This window comes from Myodes glareolus, chromosome 4, assembly GCF_982192425.1.
Source record: "Myodes glareolus chromosome 4, mMyoGla1.1, whole genome shotgun sequence".
Classification (NCBI taxonomy): Eukaryota; Metazoa; Chordata; class Mammalia; order Rodentia; family Cricetidae; genus Myodes; species Myodes glareolus.
Window position 1 is genome coordinate 22,250,855 of NC_142029.1, and position 27,106 is coordinate 22,277,960.

At 41.0% G+C, this 27,106-nt stretch overlaps 1 protein-coding gene across 3 annotated transcripts in view; it reads right to left on the reverse strand.

Annotated features, from left to right (window-relative positions):
• Positions 1 to 27,106, reverse strand: part of Iqch (IQ motif containing H) — a 198,180-nt gene that overhangs the window by 25,768 nt on the left and 145,306 nt on the right. For all 3 annotated transcript variants that reach the window (XM_048424152.3, XM_048424148.3, XM_085689214.2), the window contains 2 exons: positions 11,468 to 11,638; positions 1,800 to 1,922 (listed from right to left, as the gene is read on the reverse strand). In XM_048424152.3, the coding sequence (XP_048280109.3) occupies positions 1,800 to 1,922; positions 11,468 to 11,638 (294 nt within the window). The remainder of the gene's footprint in view (positions 1 to 1,799; positions 1,923 to 11,467; positions 11,639 to 27,106) is intronic.

Consider the following 27,106-nt stretch of genomic DNA (forward strand, 5'->3'; position numbering starts at 1 on the left):
ACTCAAAAAACAAAGGTGAAAATAATTCCTTGATTTCTGGACTTTACTTTTCTTAAAAGTATTATAACTCCAGTCAAGTGAGTGTAAAGCCCTGACCTCAAGAACAAACACATTTTAGATAGCAGAACATGATAACGTATGTTTTGTTTTGGGCTTCTTTGAGACTTTCCCTGCTAAATAAACTGATTCACATAATGCATTCTGTTTTGATACTTTAGAAAAATAAAACAAATAGATTATACCTTGTGGTACATGGGACTATTTCAGTACCATCAGTTTGGAACGAAACACTATTTAATTCTGAAGGGATTGTGTGCAATATATGTAACAATTTCAGGTAAACCAGTTCATTCTTGCATTCTCACGTTTTTCCACATTGCATCAGATTGAATATAATTTGCAAAGCAATATGAGCTCCATTATATACATTTACATCAGCACAGACCAAGCTAATCAAAGGGGCTTGTGATCTTGACAGTGCCCTGGCATCTTACTGGGGTTGCCAACTGTTACCCAGGGCATTCTGTTCACAGTTGGTACCGTGCTTAAGGTCTGAATGACTTTAAGGAGCCCATAAACAGTTGACTCTTGAAAATAGGGTTGGTTCTCATGTAGGAAAACTTAAAATTCATAGACATTAGAGCTGTGAATGTGGCCCAGTGGCAAAATGCTTGCCTAAAATTAATATTGAATTGTATCTCTACAAATCAATAATTCAGTTAAGTTACAACTGTATAATTATCATGTCATTATATTTAATATAATGAATTATATTAAATTTATTCTTAGAACATTAATGTGATGTGGGATTGGGTTTGTCAAGTCAGCACTGGGTCACATAGAGTCTTAGTGCATTCTTGAGTGCCAGAGATTTGAAAATATGTGTCTAAGTGGAAAAATAGGGAATTATTTCTCCAGAGTAGCATGAATTTCTGAACACCAACTGGAGAGCCTGGTTTAGGAATAAGGCCTTGTTTTTTACATCCTCTATGAAGCTACATTTGATGGAGCTGCTGCACAAAAATGGGGATACTACCACCTTCTTTAAATAAAAAGTAATCAGAACTTATTCCTGAAAGAAATCATCACATGTAAACAGAAGAATGATAACGACTTCATTTTGTTGTTCCCCAACTTATATTTTTAACCCTAAAACACTTATGTGATTATATTGGAAATAGGGCCTTTAAGGAGGTCACTAAGTTAAATAACTCATAAGAGTAGAGCACTGATCCTTTAAGACATCACATCCCCTGGTGTGTGCATGTGTGCATGTGAGTGAATGTGTGTGCGTGTGTGTGTGTGTGTGTGTGCGTGTGTGTGTGTGTTAGAGACACAAGAATGGTGGTTCCCTTACCAGGAGCCAAATCTACCAGTGGCTTGACCTTGGACTTCTACCCTCCAATTGTAAGAAAACGAATTCTTGCTGCTTAAGCCACCCTGTCAGTGCTGTCTGTTCTGTTTGTCTGAGAAGACTAAGAAGATATTTCTTAGTAGTGGGTAAGCTCTGGAGACTCAGAACATGCTCGCTGCAGGATCAAGAGATGCCTCCAAGGCAATCCCAAATCTGGTAACCAGGGCTATTGCTTTATGATGTGGTTGTGCAAGTCTGGAGAGGAAGGGAAGTGTCCAGGACTAAGTGCTACCCTTGTGGAGCTGCCGTTGTTCAGGTCCTGTCCTGTACAATGCCTAACCTTCCTCTGGACATACCTACCTAATCTTAAACAAACATCTCTTTGAAGGGGCAACAGTTTAACAGCCATCTAGATCCTGCCCCGATGAACGATAACCCCTCATACCTCAAGGTCATAGCCAATGCCATGGGCCTTACACATCTGTAGAAAAACATAATAGAAGACTAGGGAGAGATTGTCGTGCTTCAGCTGGGTAGTCATCACTGCATAGCGACTGGTTTCTGGTGACTAGAAAAGTTACAACTGAGTTAGAATCCAAAAATCTTCAAATCAAAATTTAAGTTTATAGTTATAGATTTGCAGAAAATGACTAGATGACACAGACGTGTTTATTCCACCTCAGTTGCACTGTTAATGCTACCTTACATTGCTTTGGGACACTTGTCATAACTCGGGAACCAAGCTGCTGCATTACTGTTGTCTAATTAAGTTCATACTTTATTTGAATTTCATTAGTTTTTTCCATTTCTCCTTTCCTGTTCCAAGGCCCCATCTTGTTTTTAGTGTTATTTTATACTCAGTCATCTTATTTCCTAATGTTCCTCAGATCTTTCTTAGTTCTTCAGATTCCCATGTTTTTGATGAATTTGACAATTTTGAGTACTGATTAGTTAGTTCATTAAATTCCCATTGGTTTGTTTTTTTTCTGATGTTTTTTCTCATTATTGGATTGAAGTAGTGTGTTTTTGAGAGAGAAATGACACACATATGAATCACAGTCCTTTTCATGTTATATTAAGGGTCTATGCTATTGTGCTTTGGGTACTATTTCCTAAAGGTTACAAATATGTAGGATAGTGAAATCATTAGGAGGTAGGATTCTGTGGAAGATCTTTAGGTCACTGGAGACATGCCCTCAGAAGGGATTGTCAGAATTTAGGTGATTTTGTCTCTATTTTATTTCTTGGATTATAATGTAAGTGGTTTTATTTCACCATGCATTTTCTATTATTGCAATCCATCACCCCCACCAGAGGTCCAAAGAAATGAATGGGCTAGTCCACCAAACTATAAGCTAAATAAAACCCCTGTCTTATTATCTCAAAGCTGACAAACACACTATCATCATGACATATTATTTACAGTGCTAGAAGTAGTATTCCTCCCTCCCATACTATACTTTATAAGTCACTTTAGTGTTAACAAAGCCTCCTCTTCTTAAGGTAGCCAATTCTGAAACTAATTGCATTTTCAGTTTGGAAGCCGCTGTTTAAAAAAGTTATTAGTAGATATTAATTACACAAACAAACAGGTATCATTATGTCACTTTATACATGTACACAATGGATTTCAATTATAGTCACCTATTACTCCCTCTTGCTCCCCCTCTCCACCTGGTGATCTCCTTCCTCTTCCTAAGTAACCCTTCTGCTTTTCGTGCCTTTCATTTTATTTTGCATACGTATCAAAGACTGGCTATAGTAGGCCCAGAAAATTTTACTTATATATTTCACAAAACATTTAAATTTTAATCTGCACAAATTAGAGTATTGGATATTAGCAGCTTCGCAGCATGCGTAACAGCATATATTTGCCCTGGACCATCAGCTGTTTCTGTGGGATGGCTGGAAGTGCGGAGGCCTCCATACAGAGTCGTGACCAACTTGAGAGTCATGAGAGAAGAATGTTCCCGGCCCAGGTCTGGGTCTTAGGGTCCCACAGGTGCTTGGACTTCTGCAGTAACTTGAAACTCATATCTTACATGGGGGTATCTGGAGTTCTGTAGGCAGGCCTCGGGTTCTGTCTATGAAGCAGTGTGGGAGCTGAGCTGATCACAGCCCATCAGAGAATAGAAAGCCTTACTCTTCTCTCTTCCTGTCCCTCTTTCCCTCTTCTTGGGCAATATGTACAAACTCTACAGTCATCTTTTGTAATATGCCCCCTGCCATGTGATTTTTCCATCAACACTTATATCAAACCCTATAAGAGAAGATCCCAGTCAGTACCATTGTTAAGGTTGCTTTTCCCATGGGATAGGCAGAGTTCATGTCTACACAAATGTTAGGCCTTGCAGGATAATGTGTCTTGAGTCATGTACTGCTATTAGAATTGTCCCATCTGTACATTCTAGGGCACATTTTTATTTTTAACAAAGACACAAAGACATTTTACCTATCAGTGGAGTACGATGTAATGTTTGATATACATATGTATTCAAATATTTAAATCAGATAAGCATTTTTATCTCTTCAAACATTTATCATTTCTTTGTGGTAAAAACTTTCAAAAGTTTTTTTCTTAGGTTACTTTTTCTTTTTTAATGTGCAGTATAACCTCCATGTTGCAAATATTGTAGTGACAAGAGCCAACTAAGAGAAGCTCTGACTCAGCTGGCTAGACTCTATCATGCCAGGCAGTTCCACGCACCTGCTCTCATAGTGAAGGCCCAGAAGCCTGAGCCTTTGCACATGGATGTGAACCTCAACACTTTGGAATTCCACAGTGGCTACTGAGCATGTAATTGTATGGTAATTGCCATGAATTCACATGGTGATCCTATTGAAGGTTATATTTGTCTTCTAAACTTGTCTTATGGTACCTTAGTATAAATAAGCACAATCAAGATTATGTCATAGTTCGTGAGAGAAGCAGGAAACTACCTGGTAGGTAGATCCCCCTCCATACTGTGGTAGTTGGTCATAAAACACAGCAGAAGGGTTCATAGCCCAGCAGAATATGACTTCTGCATGTCAGTAAGATCAGGCCACCCTGGGGCTACTTCTCAGTGAAAACAAACTCTTGTTCCCCCCTTCCCAGGCCTCAGCTTAAAATGCATGAAGAATCAGTAAAGAGTCAGATATTTGATATGTCTCTTAGTTGCTGCTGCTTTTCCGTTATTTTTGTCATCTTAGCTTGTAATGCTATTGTCCAGGAGTTCTGGAAATGAAGATACAAGCAGAATTCCATAAATGAGAGGGCATATGGAATCAAGAAGGCTGTGATCAAAACCTAGGAAGCCATTGACTATCACCGTGATCCTGAACTCATCACTTAACATTTGATACTGTGTCTGAGATCTCATAAATAGTACCTACTATTTTTGTCCCTATTCCTTTGGAAGGATTTCAAATCATAAATAAATATAATTTCCTAGGCTATTTCTTTCTCTACGGGTACCACTTGTTTCCTGGGATTCTGACCATCACCACAAGATTTACTGTTTTTTCCCAAACCAGATGCTTCTACTCTCAAAAGTCATTAGGGTCATTTCCTTGCCTTCACACTGAAATCCAGAGCCTAGTTTAGTGGGCAGACTCTTCCAGATCTTCCAGAGTCTGAGCGCACTCTCTAATCACAGCCCTTCCTCTTCTGATTATTTTCTGTCTTGTAAGAGTCCGCAGGTCTTTACAGACAATCTCCCCTTTACTAATGGAGGCCTTCCCTTGTTTTCTACTCAGTGACTACCCTAGTTCCACGTATGTTGAAAGCGCTTCCTGTCCCTACCAGGCCATCATCATCTTGCTTAAGAACTCTGGAGTAGTCAGTCACTCTAATGACACCTTTAGATGGCCTTGTGAATTTCTTTGTGAAAATGTATATTTTATTTATGTTTTAGTATATAAACTGTTCATTTTTAGGAAAGGATGGATCATTGCTTAAGTTCCTTGATCTTTTCCATACCCCCTGTTACTTAGACATCTGTGCTGCCTAGGAAACCAGTGCTATGTCTACTGATGCTTTTAAAAGTCTACAACTCCTCCATGATCACCCAGCCCATCTTGTGTCACTGAGACAGTAGGTAATATGTACTGAAAAGTAACATAGTCACAGGGGCATGGCTTGCCCTTTGGGAAGTGTATTCTGAAGTCTCAGCCAGAAGCATCCTCAGGAAGGAGCCGAAGCTCCCAGGAACCCAAGCCAATGCAAGGCTGGGCAAATAGGTTTCAAGTTTGACAGCCTGCATATTAAGCATTGGCTTGCCCATTTGTTTGCTAAGTGTTCTTTAACATATACTTACCTTCTCTTAATCCAATTTTCTCATATCTAAAAAATGAACATTATAGTTCCTGCCTAATATATCGGGTTATGAACAGGTTCATGTGATGGTCTTAGCAAAACACATGTGAATAAGGCTTAGCGCACTGTGATATTGCTCTCACCCTAAGCTCTGTGGCAGGGCCAAGCGCTGCCCTTCATAAACCTGGAGCTCTTTGTCACTTATCCCAATTTTCTCCATGCCTCATGTGTTGGATGAAAGACCTTCTGAATTTACCTCTAGTTGGCTCTTGCTGAGTGCTAATTGATATAGCTAAGAGATGACTGATAAAGTCTTAGTTATGACTTGTCGTAACAATATTACCCACTTCTAGAAGTTTCCACAACAGCAATAAAGACTTACCTAAGGGTCTTTCCAAGAAAGGCTGCAGAATGGAGAGATGGGCCTTTCCTGTTTGCTCATGGCTGTGTTCATCCTTCTGTCCCCTACAGTGTGCGAGGCTCTAGCCAGGCTTCCTACAGACAACACCATTCTCCAGGACCCATAAAATCAAACTGCTCAGGAGACCTTAGGGATTATTTAGCCCTTCCCTATTTATAACTAAGGAAACCGAGGCCAGAGCAAATATCAGAATTCATGATCCACTCTAAAATCTTACTGGCCACATCTGGAATGTGTGGGGTCTCAGAAACTCAGCCTTTCCATGACAACAAGAAGCAGCAGCACACGAACAGCAGCGCTAGTCTAGTCTAGCCTTACCACACCACCTTTCTAAATCACAATCTAACAAGGATGCTTCAAGCTAAATAAAAGAATCCTGGAATACTCTTTTTCACTGGAGAATATAATTTTGCTTCAGCCACAATTTAAATTGATTTAGTTGTGAGCACAGCGTCTGAAGTGTGGAGCGCATTCTGTTTTCACCATGATACTTGTTTTGACAGTGATGCATTTCAGTTGACATAGCTGAAATCCTCATGTAATAAATCTCTGCCTGAAAATTAATCATGTTTATAATATTCTGAGAATTAATAACACCCATTGCTCAAATCATTAACTTAAAAAAGGAGCTTCCAAAATCTGTTCTCGGCAGTAAGGGACCACAAATAAATGAATGTTTGATAAAATAATCCAAGTAGCAGTTTAACAAGCGTAAACTGGAATGTGGCTGCAATAACACAGAACTATTGTTTAAGGGTTGGCAGAGGCTGATGAGGTTCTTATTCCAGTTATGAAGCAGGCATCCACATGCATAATGAACTGCTCTCTGAATTATTAATGTGTTGCTTATTTAGCCTCATCTGTCTAGAAGATAATGTATCCTAACTCTAATGAGTGATCGGTTTTGTGCATAATTACAGTAGCAGCAGTAGTGGGGAAATGTGTGCCTTCAACGAAGGAGTTCTAAAAATAAAGTCATCACATAAACTCTGATGTGGTTGCATTCTATCAAAATCAAACCCGAAGCATTTGAGAATTCATAATAAATTACAGGAGACAGAGTCATTATTAACATCATAATTTAACACAAAAGGTTTTACTTAATCATTCATTACAGATCGTATCTGTTCAAACGTGTATAAATGAGTTGGGTTGTTTTAAGACGTTAGCAAAGACGACTGTTTTATGGCTGCTCAGCAACTGTGGTTTAGAAGGTCCGGAAAGGGAGGAGAAGAGTGAAGGTTGACAGAAAAGGGCGATTATTTATGCCAACTTTGGAGTTAATTAAAAGTTTAAAAAAGAATCCCTTTGTGTGTATGTGTATATATGTACATGTGTGTGCACATGTGTGTAGAGGCAGAGAATGACAATGAGTGTCTTTTTCAGTCACTCGCTGTCTTTTTTTTTTTGAGACAGGGTTTGTCTCTCACTGAACCAGGAGCTTACTGATTTATCTTGGCAGCACTGCACCCAGATTCTTACATGGGAACTGGGGACTGAACTCAGGTCTTTATGCTTGTGCAGCAAGCACTGTGCTTACTAACTCAGCACCCCAGACCTTTTTATTTCTAAAATGTACATATTTTCTCAGACTTTGTTTTTATGCCTTCAAATGTATTTAGTTGGTTGGATTGCTGGCTGTAAAAGAGTCTGGATCAGGTCTGCTCATCTGATTCAAAGGGTTCCAAACAGTCCTGACACCTGTTGCTGACAGTGGCCACCACTGAGCTTCCCGAGAGTATAGAACGGGGTCTTTGCTCATTTGTTGTTTGCTTTCCTTGTCTCAGCACAGCACATTATTAAAGGTATCTAAGCAAACTTCCCAGTTATCAGTTCTGAATGTGCTGCCATTATCCTAGAAGCTAGCCCTTTATAGTGACCACCTTGTATGTCCTCCTTCCTTCCTCAAAACGGGACTGACTGTGAACCTATCAGTGTGTTCATACTTGTTTGGGAAGTTTCAGTTTGCTAAAATTTGTACTGTGTACACATGTACATGATTCTTTTTAAAGACCCTATCGCATGTATAAATATGCGTGGGGCCTGCACGTGCGCGCGCGCGCGCACACACACACACACACACACACACACACACACACAGAGTGATTCAGCCTGGAAGAATCTATTGCGCTCTGAAACCTAAAGCACTTTAAGTTTATTCTCACACCAGAAACCCTGAATAGCTTTTCTGCCATGATTCTAGAAACACGTGATTTCTTGGGAGTTTCCTGTGTTGTGTAGGCAGTTCCTAAAAGTATACAATAGTCCTCAAGGAATTCTTCTTGGCCTGTAGCTAGGAATGACACCTAGAGACAAGCGGGGGGAAATGGAAGAACGCTGCCAATCTGAGGTACAACTACTGCTTTTGGTCCCCAAAGCTACACTCCTCTGCAGCAAGAGATTGTCTTTGGAAGGTTGTGCTGCTACTAACTCAGTTCTAGCGTCGTAGTGGCATGGAGCTTTACTGTGTCTTTTCATCCAGCACTAGGCCATCAGTTCCACAGATCCTTCTGGTGAAATAGACACCTCAAGTGGAGGTGATTTCCTCATATCCAGTTCGGCTTTCAGTAAGCAAAAAGTGAGGTGATTCCTTGGAGCAAGGCCCTAGCTGGCACCTCACAGGAGAACTGGGTTGAAGGGGTAAAGGAAGAAGCCACATGAGCACTCAAGACATCAAGAACCTCTCTAGGATGGTGGGGATATAGGGCAGAGTCAAACAGGCTCCTTTAAACCTAGAGGCATAAGCCTAGTTCTGAAGATGTTCAGCAGAAAGGTAGAACATGTTCCAAAAAGGTTCTGAGACAGAATCCAATTAAATAGCTTTGGTTTGTAAACCAGGCTGGCCTTGAATTCACAGAGATTCTCTTGTCTCTGCCTCCTGAGTGCTAGAATTAAAGGTGTGTGCCACAATTCCCAGTTGGAATTCTTTATCTATTTAATATATTTGGATGTCAGGTGGAGATTCATTTTCAAGAAGGACAAGAAGCCACTGTTGGAAAAGGCAGAAGAAATCTTTAGCAGCAGTCAGGACAACTGGGTGGATGCAGAGCTTCAAATACACTCTTATACCAAGACCACCTTGCCATGTTGACCTTTGTTCTTTTCCCCTGTGACCTGGTTAGCTCCACAAGCACCCACTCTCCCCATGGAGACCTACTTTTTACACCCATGGATGTTATAGTTGGTAAACCTCATTAGTAGCAGGTCTCAGGCCTGTCATCCTACTGATGACAAAGGAGACTATGGTACAGAAAGAGATATCATTGGAGGCCCTATTAACTAAGCTAGGAAGAGCAAAGTAGCCTGATCTTTTAAAATCCTGGGTAGGAAGTGAACCATCCAGTGCCAGAAATGGGTTACATCTAGTTGAGTCATTTGCCAAAGGGGCCCATGGAAACCTTCAAACATCTCAGGCTCTTGCCAAGGCTATTGGTTACTTTCCACAACCTGATAGTAAGACCTTATTTCACTGAACACACAGAAGTCAAGCTGTGCCCAGCTACAGCCTTCAACCCCATTCACTAGTGTTCATGGGACTGGAAGGTACTCTACCTGCTACCAATAACCAACTACAAATACAGCAGTCTACAACAGTGACATGCCTGCGAGATGTGCTGGTTCAATGGTGACACAAACTTTGTGGGAATAGCCAACCACTCTCTGATTGTATTTAAGGCCTACTCCACAAGATGAAACCCATACCTGACAGTGCTCAGGTGGCCAAGAACCTAAGACTGAATAAACTGTGGACCTAGGAAAAAAACAAATACTATTGTTTTGCTAAAGGAAAAAGGCAATACAATAACTCCTTATGACATTCTGCTATATCCACAGATAATTGTCTCCTTCAGTCATAATCAGAGAAGCTTCTTCTTGTAGTAGGTGGGAACTAATGGAGACCCACAATGACCATGTGCAGAGAATAAGAGATTTTGGAAAACTCAATCCTAAATAGTATTAAACTCCTTCCCTACAGGTTCAGGGAACTATGTAGAAGAGGAGGCAGAAAGGTTGTTAAGAGCCCTAGGGAATGAATGATTTCAAGGAAACTGTCTTCTAGACACAAGACGACTAATATAGATATAAACTCAGAGAGACTGGCAGCATACACAGGCTCAGTCCAGACAGGACTCCAGTGCTAAAATGGGGAAGTGAACGTGGGCTACTTAACCAAGAAGCCATCTCCAGTTGATAAACACTTGCAAAGGAAACATTAGTTTCTCCAATGGAGTCTCACTGGATACATTAACCACACTTAAGGGCAGGCCCCATCCCCAGCAGTAGATGGACAATACAAAGAACTCAATGGTATTTTTGTAGACTTTTTTTTTTTGTCTCATGGCTTGGTTTGGGCATTTTTTTGTCTTACTGGTATTTTGCTAGTCTAGTATGATTTTCTGATTTTGTGTTTTTATGAGTTTTGCATGTGTGTGTTTGTGTGTGTGAAGTTTATTTGGTTTTGTTTGCTTGTTTGTTTTATAAAGAGAGAGAAAAAGAGGGCATGAAGTTGAGTGGGAAGGAGAGGAGGGTCTAAGAGGAGTTGGGAGAGGGGAAATAGTGAACAAAATACATCCTATGCTTCTTTTGTTTTTTTTTTGTTTTTCAAGTCACGATTTCTCTGTGTAGTCCCAGCTGTCTTGGAAGTCACTCTGAGAACTAGGCTGGCCTAGAACTCAGAGATTCACCTGCTTCTGCCTCCAAGTGTTGGGATTAAAGGTGTGTGCCACCATGCCTGACTTAAAAAAAATTCCATTAAAAAAAACTCCTGGGTAGGGGAGTGGCATTCTTAAATTTGCTTTTTACTTTGCAGCTATATTCACTGTAGTTTTTAGGCCAAGGGGAAAGAAGGGAGACAGGAAATCTTAAGGGAATTGCTGCCATGCTAGTGTGAGATGTTGGGGCAGAGTCTAAGGTGGTACCTTCATGGAAGTAGGGTACTGGTAAGATCTGAGGCATTTTAGCAGCTAGAAGTATTGCAGTCTGGTTGTGGCAGGGGATGGGGTTGGAAAGAGACTCTACAGTTTAAATAACTTCACCCGAAGACTCAGAACAGCCAAGTCTAGGAGTTTTGAGTCTGAGAGTCTAAGTTCAAAATGGAAGCGAGGGCTAGAAAAACAGGGATGGGGGTTGTCAAAAATGGCTGCTCCCGGATGGACTGTGGGGACAGCTGGGGAGAACTGGGAGGTGCCCTACAGAAGACCTGTGGCCTCTGGACTTTCATCCCCTGCTTCCTCTTCCTGGGTGATCTCCCCCTTTTTATGGCAGAGACTGTCTCATTTATGAACCTTGTTTTGAAATGACTCAGTGACCTCTCTGATTCTTGATTCTCTTTTTGCTCACTTAGCAGTTGAGTACTGCCGAATACCAGACCAACCAGAAAGAATCTGTTGCTTACCAGCTCTGCCTGGATGCTAAGGCGCTTTTTCTTCCTTTCTGTATCTTGATAAAAGCGGGGCACTTCCAGGGTGCTCAGACCACAATCCAGATGGCCATTTGTCAAGTACAGGGTGAGCTGAGTCATGGCTAGTTGATCACTATATGAGAGGCTGAGGCCTGTTGTCCACACCTGGTTAAAACATGAGCCAGGAAAGTGAGGGTATGATGAGACAGGAGAAGAGAGAGAGCCACACCAGTCCTAACTAGACCAAACCAGTGACCAAGGAGATTCTTGCAGTCGAGATGTCTTTACTTCTCTTTCTGCAACACACAGCTGAGGGATGGGGCTTGTTTCTCAGTAGAACATTCATTATTGTATAGGGAGTTTAAAAATGACAATACCTGGCCAAAATAATCTAACAGAGATCTTGGTGATATTTTTTGCTTGTGGTTTTGTTGTTTCAGAGGTGGACAGTGCAATGTTCTGTACTGTGATTGGATAAGAGCTGAAGAGGGTGGTAACTAAAGGAAATACTGAACATCTACTATGTGTTTAACCAGCAGTGACAAAAGTAGGTCAGGGACCACCTCCTCCTTCTCCTTTAAGTTTGTCGTTTCAGATTCCCATGAGCTCCCCAGTCCAGCTTAGCTGAATGCTCAAGGCAGAGCCTGCAAGTCACTAGAATCAGATATAGAGGCTATAAGCCATGTCGTCAAGATAACGGATCCACATATGCTCAGTGAATCACAGCACAGTGTAATGTGTGCTATAGCAATGATTATGAAGGTAGAAAGGACAGACTGGGTTTGCTTGGCGGAATCAAAGCTGTCTATGAAGGTGACATTTGAGCTTTAAACTAGTAATACAGCCATGGTTTGTATGGACTAAGTACATATGGTATGCTAGGTACTTCACAGATTTCTCTGATCTTTCTAGTTGTTTTTAAAACTGCAACCCATGCTACAGATAAAGAAACAGATCCAGGAGGTCCCTAAGTCCACATAATAAGGAAGGGTTAGCATTCAAATTTTAGTCATATCTGTCTTACTCCAAACCCACTCTCCTCCCAAGCACCTTCAGAGGAGACGCCATTGATGCTGTACCAATCCTCCAGCCAAATTAAGAGTCAAAGTTGCAGAGGATCAGAACACGTTCTTGTTTAATACAGCCTATGCCATGGAAGTGTCTTGTGGAGAAAACATAAAGTATTACATTTCTGCAGCATGCTGTAATTAGCAGTAATGCATTTTCACTGTAGGAAGTTGGAAACGAACACATTTTCATGAAGATTTGATTAAATATTTTTCCTCTTAGAAGGCCTACAAGTGCCCCACTCACCAACTCTGTATGTTAAAATACATAACACATCTGCCCTAGAGTGGACTCCTCTCAAACAAATCTAGCAGTGAGTGACTTGAGTAAGCATTGACTGTAAATGGCATCATTATAAGAATATTAAGGGGTCAAGCTGTCAAGGCCCCTTGCTAAACTGAAGCTAATTTCAGGATCATATTCACACAGTAATCCTCTTTCATAACAGCAAATAAATCACATTTGCAACAATTGTTAAAAACTAACTGCCAAGTATCTGCTGCAGTTGTAAATATCCTATTTGTCAACTTAAATATTTACTGCTATATGGCAGTACATGTAAATCAGATGGGGACAGCTCCTGTTCCTCTGAGGAGGAAGTGAACTTGCTCTTCTTACACATCCTTCTTCAGAGTTTCTCTTTTCATGCTTTGGTGCTCTTGATCAAAAGTAGATGTATATACAAAAGATTACTGATATTTATATTAATGATATTAAATGTTTTGGTGGTAAGGTTTTTGGTAAGAAGGCAGCATTGTCTAGGGAAAAACAGAACCCAGGAGTGGGAGCACTGCATGGGTCCTCACAAGCAGCATACGTTTAGACTGATGCTCTCTCTGCCAGTGTCCTCAAGTGACAAGGAGCAAACAGTAATACCTACCACATGGGGCTTTGAAAATCAAGCAAAAACCCTGCATACACATAAAATTGCCGTATAAAGTTGAATACAAATGTTACTTATAATTATTAAACGTTCCCTTTAAGAGGACAGACTCCTCACTAAGCACAGTGGTGGAGCCCATAATCCCAGCACTCAGAAGGCTGAATCAAATGGGATCACAAGTTCAAAGCCAGCCTGGACTAATGGTGGGAAATGTTGTATTTTTAAAAAGTAAGATTCTTAGGTGGCACCTTTTATGTGATTCTCAGATAGTACCATTTCCTAACAGGTTTGCCTCATAGTGTCAGGTCTGGGGCAATGCTGCTGCTACTCTAGCTCCATTTGACTGAGGATACTGAGAGAAAAATCTATTTCCTGTTTGCCTGAGATGATAGAGCATGGGCCAGAGCTCTGAATTTTCTAGAGCTTGGTATTTTTGCTTCTTGCTTCCCCAGGCTGCCTTAACTCTTTGGTTCACAAAGGAGATAGAATACATTTCCCTAAGCCTTTTCTTCAACAGCAGGCTTGCCTGATTTGCTCAGATAATTGTTCCCGTTCTCCATCTGGTTTTCCCTGCTGAAAACATTGCCCAAGGCATGCTTGTTTGTGTACAGGGGTTCCAATATTCCCCTCTAGATTGTTAGCCCTTTAGGGGAAGCTGCTAAGTCTTTGTCTTCCTACAGTCCCCGGTGTGTGGGATATGGTTAGCGAAGCAGGGTACATCTACTATTCTAGTGTCCCATACTGTGAATTCCTCTGGAGTCATTCAGTAGCAGGCACGTGGGGGCCTCTTAGATTGAGCCCAGATTCAAACCAAGCAAATATTTCTCTGCACCTCCTTGGTGCTGGTCCCATGTTCTCACTGCCTCTTACTTAATCCTATTTTTAAATCTAAATTTCAGTGTTAACTTTAAAAACTTACAGCTCCTTGCAGTGGATACTCCTGTCACAAGCAGGCCATGGCAGTGGCCTACATAAAAGCACTCTGAGAAGGGATGAGGACAGTGTGTAGGTGGTGACTTTGATATGACTTGCTATGATGGCTTGTAATGATTGGATTGATGGATTAGTTGATAAGATTTGAAGGGAAGACTAAGGGTTTACTTAAAAAAAAAAACACCTAATACAATCAGTTCACTTCATAAATGGACCAACTCTGGCATATGTGGTGGGGGTGCTTCTCAGTGGGTCATAGCTAAACATCAAAGGTGCACAAGAGCCTACAAATCCTGCTTCTCAGTCAGAAGTCACTTGATAACTGTTTGCTTGATGATTTTTCAAAATAATTTTTCTGAAAATAGCAAGAAGTGTAGGGAAACTTACAGCCTTAAGAACACAAAATTATTCACCTCAGCATTACTTGTAATACTGAAAAAGCCAGGTGGTGGTGGTGCACGCCTTTAATCCCAGCACTCAAGAGGCAGAGACAGGTGGATCTATGTGAGTTCAAGGCCAGCCTGACTTGCAAAGGGAGTTCTAGGATAAATTCCAAAGCTACAGAGAAACCCTGTCTCGAAAAAACAAAACAAATAAAAAAAACCAAAAACCAAACCAAACCAAAACAAAGTATTTGGACATTAGACAAAATTGCAATATATCCAAGTGATGGGATGCTGTGTGATATGTGTTATTATCATAAGAGATGATGGTTGTGAATAACTTGATGATATAGTATGCACAGGGAATAGGAAGCTATATGAGTAACATGACTTCATCTTTGCAAAAATAATGTATACACAAAAGACTAGTTGAGAACATAACAACATGCTAATCATCAGTATCAATTTTAGCAAGATTATAACCGCACTTTCATGGAGATTTTCAGACACATTCAGGATATACACTATCTAACATGACAGCTGCCAGCCATGTGGCCACTATGCACTTGAAATGTTGCTGGTGCAAACTGAGATGTGCTGTTAGTAGAAAACACATGCTAGATCTCCAAGACTGAGGAGATAAGGAGGAGTGTAAAATACCTCATTAATAATATTTGTACTGATTGAATGTAGAAATGATATTACTTTGCTTATGATGGATTAAGTAAAAATATTTTCATCTCTTCATTCACTTGTAAAAATGGAATTACTAGAATATAAAAGTTATGCATGTGACTTAACATCCTTCAGTCCGCTGCAGTTTTACTGAAGAGGTGGGTCCAGTGTGGGGAGAGGAGGCTCCAGCTCTCCACCTCCCTGAATGTACTATGTCTGCATTCAGAGAGCTAGCACAGGCCAAAATTGTTCTGTTCTCAAGTGTGTTGGGATGACAAGGCAATAACATGCTCCTGTGTGAAAAGGGGTGGGAGAGAGACAGAGACCTAATGTAGAGCCCTCTTTGCCTTAGGTATTCTGGGCAGATGGAGGCCGCCTGCTTACCCCTGCTGCTTCTGTCTTTTTCTGGTGACAGGCAGGATGGATGGGTGATGGAGCATGCAGATGCAGGCAGCTGTGCTGTGGTCCTACATTCTGCAATTGTCTTCAACTTCAAGTAAAGCAAAGAGTTTTGTCTTCCTTCTTGCTCTTTTATGAACATCATTGTAAGAATGAGACGGAGGGACTAGTGTATAGATTGTATAGTAGTCATTGTAAGAATGAGATGGAGGGATTAGTGTATAGATTGCATAGTAGTCATTGAAGAACCAGAATTTCTGAGCTTTAAGAATCCACAGAGGTTTTACAAATTCATCTTCATGTTTTCATCTACTTTTCTTTTCTACAGGGAAACTGAGTCCTGAGCAGTTAACAGATGAGTGGTTCAAGTTTATGCTATCAGTGTCTGAGATACATATTTGTAATCCACAATTAAGTCACCTCTCTGGGCCCCACTTCCCTTGACTAGTCACTGGAGATTATGTTCTGGATAGACCTTCCCTTTGTTGCCCCCAGATATATCTATGAGGCCAACTAGGAATTATGAAGATTTGCCATCTGGTGATAATTTTTAAAAATATTTTATTATTCTCTAAATTGGCCAATCTTAAGAGATATCAAGCTGAGAACTCACCCACTACAAGGCTGGCACCAGTTCTTCAGAGTAAACTGTGATGTACGGCCATTCTCCGCAGCCTGCTTGACTGAGGGATATAGGAATGACCTCCCTACCCATATTTTTGTTCAGATTCACAGTTATAAATCTGATGGGAAATCTATTGTTGGACCATTTGATTCTTTCTAGAGAGAAGCCAAGCCATCTGTCAGACCCATGGGGAGCTCTTCTGGGAGAAGCACAATCCAGCTGTGGTTAGGCCAGAGTTCTGAATGCTCTTCTGGCTTGACTAAGAGGCAGGCAAAGGGCTTACTTCCCACATACAGTTTCAGAGGCTGGAAATCTGTTGGAGGTGTTGAGCAGAGGGATGACATGCTCTGGTGTTTATTTTTAAAGAGCTGATATGCTGTAAGAGAAGGGACCGTGAATGGCAAGGATAGAGACTGGGAGCCCAGGTAGTTTGCGTGACAAGTGGCAGTGGCAAGACCAGTATCGGAACCGCTAAGGGTGGAAGCAGTGACTTTCTATAGACGTATCACCACTGTAGGCCTCAGTGGACAAAACAATGGGTTTGAGGTGGGACCTGAGTCAAAGAGAAGAATCAAAGATTTCTCTAAGCCTTTCCCCTAGAAAATGGAAGAATTATGTCCTAGTAGAACAGATTGAAGATAAGTTAGAGGGCAGAATCTAGGTTTGAGGCTTAGGTATGTTTAACTTGAGATATCTCTGCTGGACAATGTTCTCGTGGATAGGATGAGCTCGTAACTCTTCTTTCTCACTCACTGTATGTCAGGAGCATGTGTTGGGCTTCACTCGAAGTTTAAACATGGCTAGGCCCTGGTAAGGAGACAGCTCTTCTCTGATGTCATTTTTGAGCATGGAGTACCAGGCTTTCCCTAACTGGGAAGGTAGGTGAGGCCCATAGGATCCGAGGTCTTAATCTAAGAGACTGTGGCAGAGATAAGTCATCCTGCTTCTCACCATGGTTGTGCCAAGATGCACTAAGCTTGAAAAGGATAGAACAGAAGGATTGGAGGACAGAAGTGCCAGCAGCAGAGGGTAAAGAGGCCTAAAGAGGGGCTGAGGGAGACTTCTGAACCAGTTATAAGGACTTGCTGAGGATGCCAGCCTCATCTCTGCTGTCTGTCTGGTCTTCAGTAATTTCCTTCCATATCTCTAGGCCTACTTCCTTGTCTAGTAACACAGGCCAAAGGCTGCATCCTAATAGTAGAGCACTTACCTAGCACATGTGAGGCCCTGTGTTCAATCTCAAGTATTGTCAAATCAAACCAAATACAATGGGCCTACTGGCATGGATCCCTGTGGTCTGTTGTGAGGTGACTACGTGATATTACTGCAGGGGTCTGGCAGACCCAAGTCTGTTTGGACTCATAGGACTGTGGAGACATCAGGGCAGTGAGAGGACTCAGTTGTTGGACTCTGAATTGGATATACTTGCCCATGTCTCAGTGACAGGGAGCAGAACAGGCCCCAGCATCCCAGTAACCATGAAGACATGATCTCCTTGGCATAGCAAATGACATCTCTTCCCCCTCTTTGATCATTAAAATGCCAGACAGCATTGAGCGCGCCATGTGGTAGACACACCTGACACTTAGTTTTTAAATAAGTGGGTACACTACACTGAAAGAATTTTCAATTAGTAAAGCAGTAATGGGATTGTGATATTTATAAGAGTTGTTTGCATTACATTAAAAATAATCAGTAGACAGGCATAGGGAACAGCTGCCTCTTGGCCTGTTGCCACCTAGTGGCAATTGTTGGGATAGCCCAGTGTCTTCTAGAAGTCTCTCTAAGAGATGGGAACAGTCACCTAACTACTTGTTTCAACAATTGAAAGTTCTAGAATCCAATCTGGAGTCCTTCCCCATGTTTCTATTAATGTTATTTATCCCTAGGGAATGAAAAATCACAGCCCCATAAGGTGTCTTTAGTCAGCTAGAGCATCCGTCCTTGAATATTGCCTGCCCCTGGTTAGGGCCTTATTTTGATTCTTGAGTCTATGAGGTCAGAGGCAACAAAGAATCTGGGTCCCTTCTCTTAGAAGTTTTGCTTTTATATTTAGATTAAAAAATGTTTAGATTTTTTAAAAAAAATTAAAAGTATGCACAAAGTAAAATATGTCAGTCATGTGCAACAAAACTCTTAAGCAGTGATGTTTAAATCAGATTCCATTAGAGTGCATTTGTATACACTTGACATGACGAAGACAGGTGAAATACCTCTAAAACTGGAAATACTCTGGGTACCAGGGACTCTTAGACAGTTCTATCATGGAAGCACAGAGCGACCCTCATCACCCCCCCCCCCCTTCACTCTGTAAGAACTGTGGAGGTGGGCTGACTTGCTTGGGTCCTGTAACTAAGTGAAGAACTGGCTGGGAGCAAAGCCCAAGTTCTTAACCATTGGTCCAGCACATCTGTGACACCCAGTTACCAACATTGGTAAACTGGCTTTCTTTATGGGGCCAGAAGCTTCTCTGTTACTGTAGAAATTCTTTCCGAATATGCCAAAATCACACTAGAGATTATTTGGTTATCTAAAGTGAAAAAATTTTAAATTTAAATCTGCAGCAACAACAGCAGCTATATTTGTTTCTCACTTAAAACAAAAAACACAACTTTTAAGTACACTATTGTGTTTTCTGTTTTTTATCCCAAGTTTCTTCTGTCTTCACAATTTATAATCCTTCTTGTGCTATTAAAAATCGGATGGCCTAATTGGTATTACTTATAATCTTAGTGTACAGAATTACACACTCATTTTTCATTTTTTTCTGTTTAAGTATTTTCTTGCCTTTCTGATGGGGAAGCTCTGTTAACCAATCATGCCTAGTTAAGGCGTGATTACCTGGGGCCAGGAAGAAAACTGGGATGGACCAGGTGCGCACTCTCTCTGCGCATTTTCCACCAGACACAGAGGAAGTCGGACACCCCATTTTTGTGCCGTGAGTTTCCCACTGTACCCATTAAAAATATAATTGTTATCTTAAGCTGGCCTGGTTATTTCCCATATTGAGCTCGTTTGCAACACCTTTGTCTTTTAGAAGGCCATTTTCATATTTAGACATTGAGTACTAAATACTAATAAACATGAAAATCTAATTTTTGTAATCCATTTTTATAAGACCAGTGATTGTCTGCTCCTTCAATAGGAACCCCACATTATAGGTGGAGCCTTTTGACTTTCATGCTGTAAACATCAGAACTGGTGGATAATCAATTTTCGAGAAGAGCCCCTTATGGGGTACTATAAATGACCTTTAAAAGGCTTTTTTGGTGGGTATTTTCAAAGCAGAAGAGCTCTTGTGTAGCTCCCAACAGGGAGGGTCCCTTTGTGCCGTCATTGTAGGCATGCTGGAGTTTTGTGCAAAACAAGGTCTTCTCTGGGTGAGGATGAGCGCATGGAGCAGAGGCTTCAATCCCCGCAGTGCAGATGCATTCCTGCCCAGTTCCCCTTTGCTCCCTAGGCTACTCGGCAGCTCTTGTAAACCATAATCTCTCATAAACAATAATTTTGGTGCAGACTACATAGGCAAGAAACATACATTGTGAAAGTGATGACTTAGTCCAGCTGCTTTAGGTCCTAGGGGCAAGGTTTTGAAAAGGAGCAGAGTTCAGACTGCAGTTCAGAGTTCTTGGTGCCAAGTCCAAGGCTTGTTTGTTCATGTTTGAGAAATTCCTAAATAAGAAAATAAGAGCAAGAACAAGAGCCTGCTTTCCATTCCTGTGTTCTGACCAACACCTAGCATGCCATGCCTGACAGAAGTCATGCCAATACATCCTCATTGGATGATTAAATATCATGGAAAGAGATCTTAGTTAAATCCCCAAACTTAAACTTACACCATGTTTGTTCCGTGATCCGTCGACTCCACTAGTGGGCATATAATCAAAAGAAAGGAAAATAATATATTTCTGCATAAATGTGCATGGATGCTCAAAGCAAAGATCATTTGCTTTTAATCTCTGAGAAGCAGTCAAGAACAAGTCAAGAGCCAATAACTAAGCTATAGTGTCTGCCCTAACTGTGCCCATAGTTAAAAAGGATCAGGGCTCAAACAGCTTTATGTATGCCAGCTCTTTCAGTAAAAATTAGAAGTAGTTAATATTCTTTAACTGGTGGAAAAACAAAATGTGGTATAGACATACAATAGAATACTATTGAACCATAAAAAGAATGGTTGGTACAACCAACCCCTGCTACCACATGACTGAACCTTGAAAACACTGTAAGTGAAAAGGCACAAAAGACCACCCATTGTATGATCCCACTTACATATGCCTAAGGTAATGAAATCCATAGATACAGAAAATAGTGCACAGTGGCTAAGGGAAAAGGAATGGGAAATGACTGCTAATGGTCTATACTCATTTCTTGATGGGAGGAGTAAAATAAATGTAAAATTTGATAATGATGATGGTTGCACAAGTCTGAATTGATGTCAAATTACTAAATACCTTCTTTGAAAAAGTATCCTTTATGGCATAAAATGTATCAATAAAGCTGTTACACATGCGTCCCCACAACCCAGTCTCCAGAAAGCCTACTGTAGTACAGACAATCGCACAATCTATGTGTCCCTTATTTGAATGTGCTTGAGTATAAATGATAGCTGAACGACAAGGTCTGTGTTAAACCTCTTCTAAAACTGCCCTCTGGGTTTACTTTAGAAACTCTTCAAGGCAGAACCTTATAGAGCTTTGTTATGTTCAACAAACATGTCACATACACTAAAGCTAACTAGTGGCCAGCAGAGGCTAATACACAGAGCTTAATAAGCAGCCATGGGATGGAGGAGAAGATAACCCATTAGCACATGGTCATATGCATAGCATCAGATAGACTCCATGCACTTTAAGGACACAGTGTCACTATTTTAAAAGCCAGGCTGGTTCCTCCTGTTCTGCACACAGGCTTTCATTTTGGGTCAGCTTCTGGACTACGTTGGGCTGGGCACCATCAGATCCACAGGGAAACAGGACTGGTCAGACTGGTGAGCACAATGGCACAGGAAAGCTGTGTTCTAGACACACCTTTCACCGTCTCTCTCTGCTCATTCTCCACAGCCTGCATCTCCCACCACAAGGCTCTATGTCCTCCACAGGGACCCTCATCATCTCCATCAGGTTGCTCCAATAATTTACTAAATCCTGATTAATTTGGTGATGGTGGAGACATGGCTCCTAGGTGACATGTTTATCATAGTGCTATCATTGGAAGGTGGCTATCTAGAGGTGAACCTGGGATTCCACTTTACCTTTGCTGCTTACAGAGTCTTATGTTGGAAAAAGTGAGCATCCTATTAAGACATTGTTTTGGTATTTTTATGGGTGTGATATTTAGGAAACTGCCTATTTGATCTCATGTAGGGCAGACTGCAGAAAGGAAATATGGGAAAATGGAGAGGAAGGGAAGTGAGTGTGTACTAAGGGCTGTTAAGTGCAAGCACTGTGGTATTTTCTCATCATCCTCACAATAGCCTCATGCAGTAGGTTTCAAACACGTGTTTAATATAACTGAAAACAGAGGCTCAAAGATTCCAGGAAATGTGCTGTCAGCTCCCAGCTATGTCAGGGCTAGATTAAACTCGGAGCCCAGGTTTTCTCTGCCATGCTTGATCCTGGTGACGACAGAGCTTGGCCAGAGAAGTCATGTCAAGAAGCTCCACTAGTTACTATATAGTTCTAAAGCCAGGAGAGTCTGCAATTTACTGTGGAGTTTGGGGAATTCACTCAACAGCCTTCTGACTCTAGTTCTCATTATGTGTAAAGCACTCTGAGAATGTGTATTTCCAGAAGTGTGTAAGCACAGGGAAATACCGTCCAAGGCTCCTGCCTTAGATTGGTGACTCCTGTGGCTTTTTCCAGGAGTACATAGGTGACATTCTTGGAAGACATCTTAGCAGGTTCACTGTTTCCTGAAAGCCCTGGAGTTTCACTGTATTCTACGTGTGAGGAGTCTTGTTTTCCCACTTGCCTTCCCTGGGTCTGCCCCATGGGAACTTGGCTGCTGAGTGGATTTCTAGCAAACAGCCAGAGTTAACTTGAGGAAGGTGGTTTCCTCCCTTCCTTTTTCCTATCCATTTCCCTTCCTGCTCCTCTTCTACCCATGCACTGCCCTGTTTCTTAATGTGTTGTTTCATTTCAGGAGAATACACCAGAGGCTCTATTATGGTGGCTAAGCATCAAATCTGAGGTTGTAACTGTTTGTGCCCACTAAGTGTTTTACATAGAAAACAACTGTGAAATTTCTTTTTTCATATTTCCTTCATTAATTTTTTTTGTTTATCCATTGACTTTCTCCCCAAAAGCTCTGGGGTGGCATATTCTTTAGTATACTCTAGGTCTTTAATGTGACTAGAAGTTTCATATAGTTACTCCTTTGGAAACTGTCTCTTGAGCTTTAGAAATGACTTCATGTTGTGTACATGTCTGTTGCAGAGGGTAGGGAACTTCACTGCAGTGCTACCCAGTGGGAGAGACTCAACACATGCTTGCCCAGCCAGGGAAGGGCTCCATTGTCTGCCCTGGTCGTAGCTGCTAGCCTTAGGAGAGCTCGGCATTCTTCAGCATCCTGCCTTCCTGTGCTTTCCTCAAGGAGGGAGTGAATTTCATTGGTCTGTTTGGGCTTGGTTTTTGTAAAGGTTCCTTATGCTGCCTGAACAACTTTCAGTGGTTGGATTAATATCACTTATATACTTAGGAATTGGTATAGACACTTAAAGAGGTTAAAAACCTATATTAAGTAGGTCCTCCAGGTCAGTTAGGCCTGTGGCGTGATGGGCAGGTCAGCTTCTCAAGAAGGGGTTCTTTTCATTTGCTTGTAAGGATTTGGATTCAACAGTCAGTCAGTAAATCTTATGTTTAAGAAAATGAAGTATATGTTGAAAGGAATATACATATTGTTAAAACATTTCTATTTATGCAAAAGATTCATGTAATTTTATAAAGGATTTTAAGTGCTGTGTTAGACTGTATAGTAACAGATGTTCAACCACATGTTTACATTGTTTGTTATTCTACTGAAAATCATGGACTACCTGATATTTTACTTTTAAAGCATACCAATGTCATCACATTTTAAGTTAACTCAAGTTAGTTATTACTAGAAAAACACAATTTAAAATAATAGAAAGGCTCTTAAATACCACTAATAGAGTCAAAAGATTTGTTAAAGGAACCTCTTCAGAATTCCAGGCTCTTGTGCCCCTTCTTGTTCTTTTTCTGCAAAGACAGATGGTGTCAGTAATTGCCTATATATTTAATTAAGTTAAAAAGCTACATAGTAAGGATTTGGTTTAAAAAAACAGGAAATTTTGTGTTATGAGCAAAGGAAGCAATAGAGCAGACACTGGTAACGTAAGACAGCACCCCTAACCCTGGTTAGATACTCAGATACCCACATGGTCTGGAGTGTGGGCTGCATTTTAGCCATCTAATTACAAGAACAATAATAAAGCCCACACTGGAAACATCAGCAGCAATGCTGTTATGTCCTTTACCAACCAAAGAAGAAGGACCCTACCTGTGGTGGCCCTGCCATTTGACCTAATACTCAATCACTTTTGACTTAATACTTGAGTGGCTACTCTAAACCCCCTTTATGCTATTTGCCTAGAATTTCTCACCTAGCAGACTGGATAATCATTGTGAAATTATTATGGGAGGTGGGGAGCAGGAGCTACTTGTAGAAAGTGGTTTGGGAAACTGACTTAACCATTCTTGTGGTGTCTGTTTTCAGTGTTCCCATCCCATGAATTCACCTTCTGGCTTAATGACAATATGGTGCTTCCAGCTGTGGTATAGTATACAGGCTGCACAGTTAAACTCTTAAAGCTTAAAAATGGCTACCACAACACTGATTTTATTCCATTTCTCTTAGTCATTAACATTTAACGATTACCTTATGTGCTGAGCACAAGGATGGAATATATTAACAAAAATAGGAGTTGTGTTTTTCTGGCTTTAAGCAGTTCAATTCAATTCAACAAGCATATTGAGAAAATGCAAGAAAACAGACATTTTCTCTGGTGTGGTCATGGTGAGGGGAGGGCATGGTGCTTACAAAGGAGTCACCATCAAGCCTATGCAGTACCACAGTGTTTGTTGGGAAAGACCGTAGGCTTCGTAGTCACATAAGCCATGGTAGGAACCCTGAATTAGCCACTACATAGCTGTGTGACCCAGAACATGGCACTGTAGCCTCAGTCTCCTCATTTGTAAACTAGCGATAATAATTTGCAGTGATTTACCATGACCATTAGAACTATGCCCCGGCTCAAAGAGACTAGAGGACTAAGCAGCAGCAGCTAAAGGGGGTTTAATTAAGGTAGGCTTCCGTGTAGAGTTGAGTTGTAAAGGAAGAGAATTTAAAATTTGCATATGCATATTAACAGACCAAAAAAAAGGAAAGGCAAATTGAGATGAAAGTAGCCTGTGAAACGTAGTACAAGAATACATTTGTTGAAAATGGAGTTTCATTTTCAAATAAAATGCTTGTTTTAGAGAGTTACGTGGATGCGATAAGTAAATCCCACAACCAGCTCAGTATTAAGAACTGGAGCAAGTCATCTTGTGTATAGTCACTCCAACATTATGGTACAGAAAAAATTAAACTTTGAGAGTTAGAGGTAGTTTTGTGGAGCCCATTCAACTCAACTGCAATGGACAACTTGGCTTAAAAAATGGGTAGGGGACTGACCATTTTCTAAAGAAGGCAGACAAGTGGCCAGTAGACATATGAAAGGTGTTCAACTAATTATCAGTGAAATGCACGTTGGAACTGTGAGGTATTTCTCCATGCCTATTGGAATAGCTATTACCATGGTGTGGGATGGTCCATTCATTCCCCGCCCTCCCCATCCCCTGTACAGAGGGCCATGTGCTGGAAACTTGGCTCCCAATGTGATGGAATTTTTAAGGGTTATGTCCTAGTGGGAGGTAAGTAGTTCATGGGTGATCTATCCATAAATAGATTAATAGTGGTTTGCAAAAGAGAAAGGGTAAGTTCTCTACAGAGCAGGTGGTTCTAAGGGAGTCTAGCATTCCTTCTCAGTCCCTCCTTTAAAAATCTTCTATTGCTATTATTATTACATGTGTGTGCATACATACATGATATATACATGTGCACACATGATATATACAGTTATATGTGCACACACATACACTATATATATATGATGTGTGTGTATGTATGTATGACATGTGAGCCACAGCATATATGTGTAAGTCAGAGGACAACTTTCTGGAGTTGGTACTCTCCTTCCACCTTTATGTAGGTTCCAGAGACCCAACTCAGGTTGCCAGACTTTTACAGCAAGCATCTTTACCTGTTGAACCATCTCTCTGGCTCTTTTACCTCCTGTCTTACCATGGATAATTAAAGGGAATTTTTTAACAAATGTAGATTTCCATGTGGAATTGAATTTTGAGTCATATTTTGAGGGAAGATGTAGTGATATTCCATTTGTATTACCGCCCAGTTTCTATGACAAACTAGCATGGCTACTGGGATTAAAGGTGTGTGTCCCCACTGCCTGGTCTGTAAGGTTGGCCAGTGGGGCTGTTTTACCCTCTGATCTTCAAGCAAGTTTTATTTATTAAAATACAAATGAAATATCACTACAGAGAGGGAAAGTATATTAATAGGCAAAAGAAGAAAGAAAGGAAGAAAAGAAGGAAGGAAGGAAAGAAGGGAGGAAGGAAGGAAGGAAGGAAAGTTGAAATGAAGATAACAGTAGGAGGTAGTAGCTGGGCAGTGGTGGAGCACACCTTTAATCCCAGCAGTCGGGAGGCAGAGGCAGGCAGATCTCTGTGAATCTGAGGCTAGCCTGGTCTACACAATGAGTTCAAGGACAGCCAGGACTGTTACACAGAGAAACCCTATCTTGAAAACAACAACAACAAAAACCAGCCAATCAACAACAACAACAACAACAAAAGGGTAGTTGTAGTAAGAAAATGCATGTGCATCTGGATGTGCTTTTGGCCTTGAGATGTCCTCCACCATGAGACCCTCACAGGCTAAGTTCCAGTTCAGCTCCTGAGCTTCTAGCACTGTTGACTGAGTAAGTCTCTTTATTCAGTCTCAGGCATTTTTTTTTATGGAAACACAGAACAGATAAATATAGCCATTTCAAAAATCAAAAGAATAGTCTGGGTTGGATAGCACCCAGAACCCAGGAAGCAAAGGTAGGTGAATTGTTTTCAGTTCAAGACCAGCCTCGTCTTCATGACAAGTTCCAGGTCAACAGGGCTACATAGTGAGATTACTATGTTTTTATAACTCTAGCCAGTATTGAAAAATAGTATGGAAGCTCCTAAGAAGTAAAAAAAATAGGGGGAATGGAGAGATGGCTCAGTGGTTAAGAGCACTGGCTGCTCCTTCAGAGAACCTGGGGTCAGTTGCCAGAATCTTCTTGGTGAATTCTAACTGTCTATAATTTCCGTTCCAGGATACTTCTGGTCTTTGTGGACCCCAGGAACACAGGCGGTACACATACACACATGTAGGCAAAACACAAACATAAAATAAACAAATCTTTAGAAATAAATAAAAAGAATAAAATAAAAAGAAACTTTTTTTTTGAAATAAAAGAACAGAACTGTCATATGACTCGGCAATTCTACTACTGGGTATGGACCCATAGAAAACAAAGTCATTATTTTAATGAG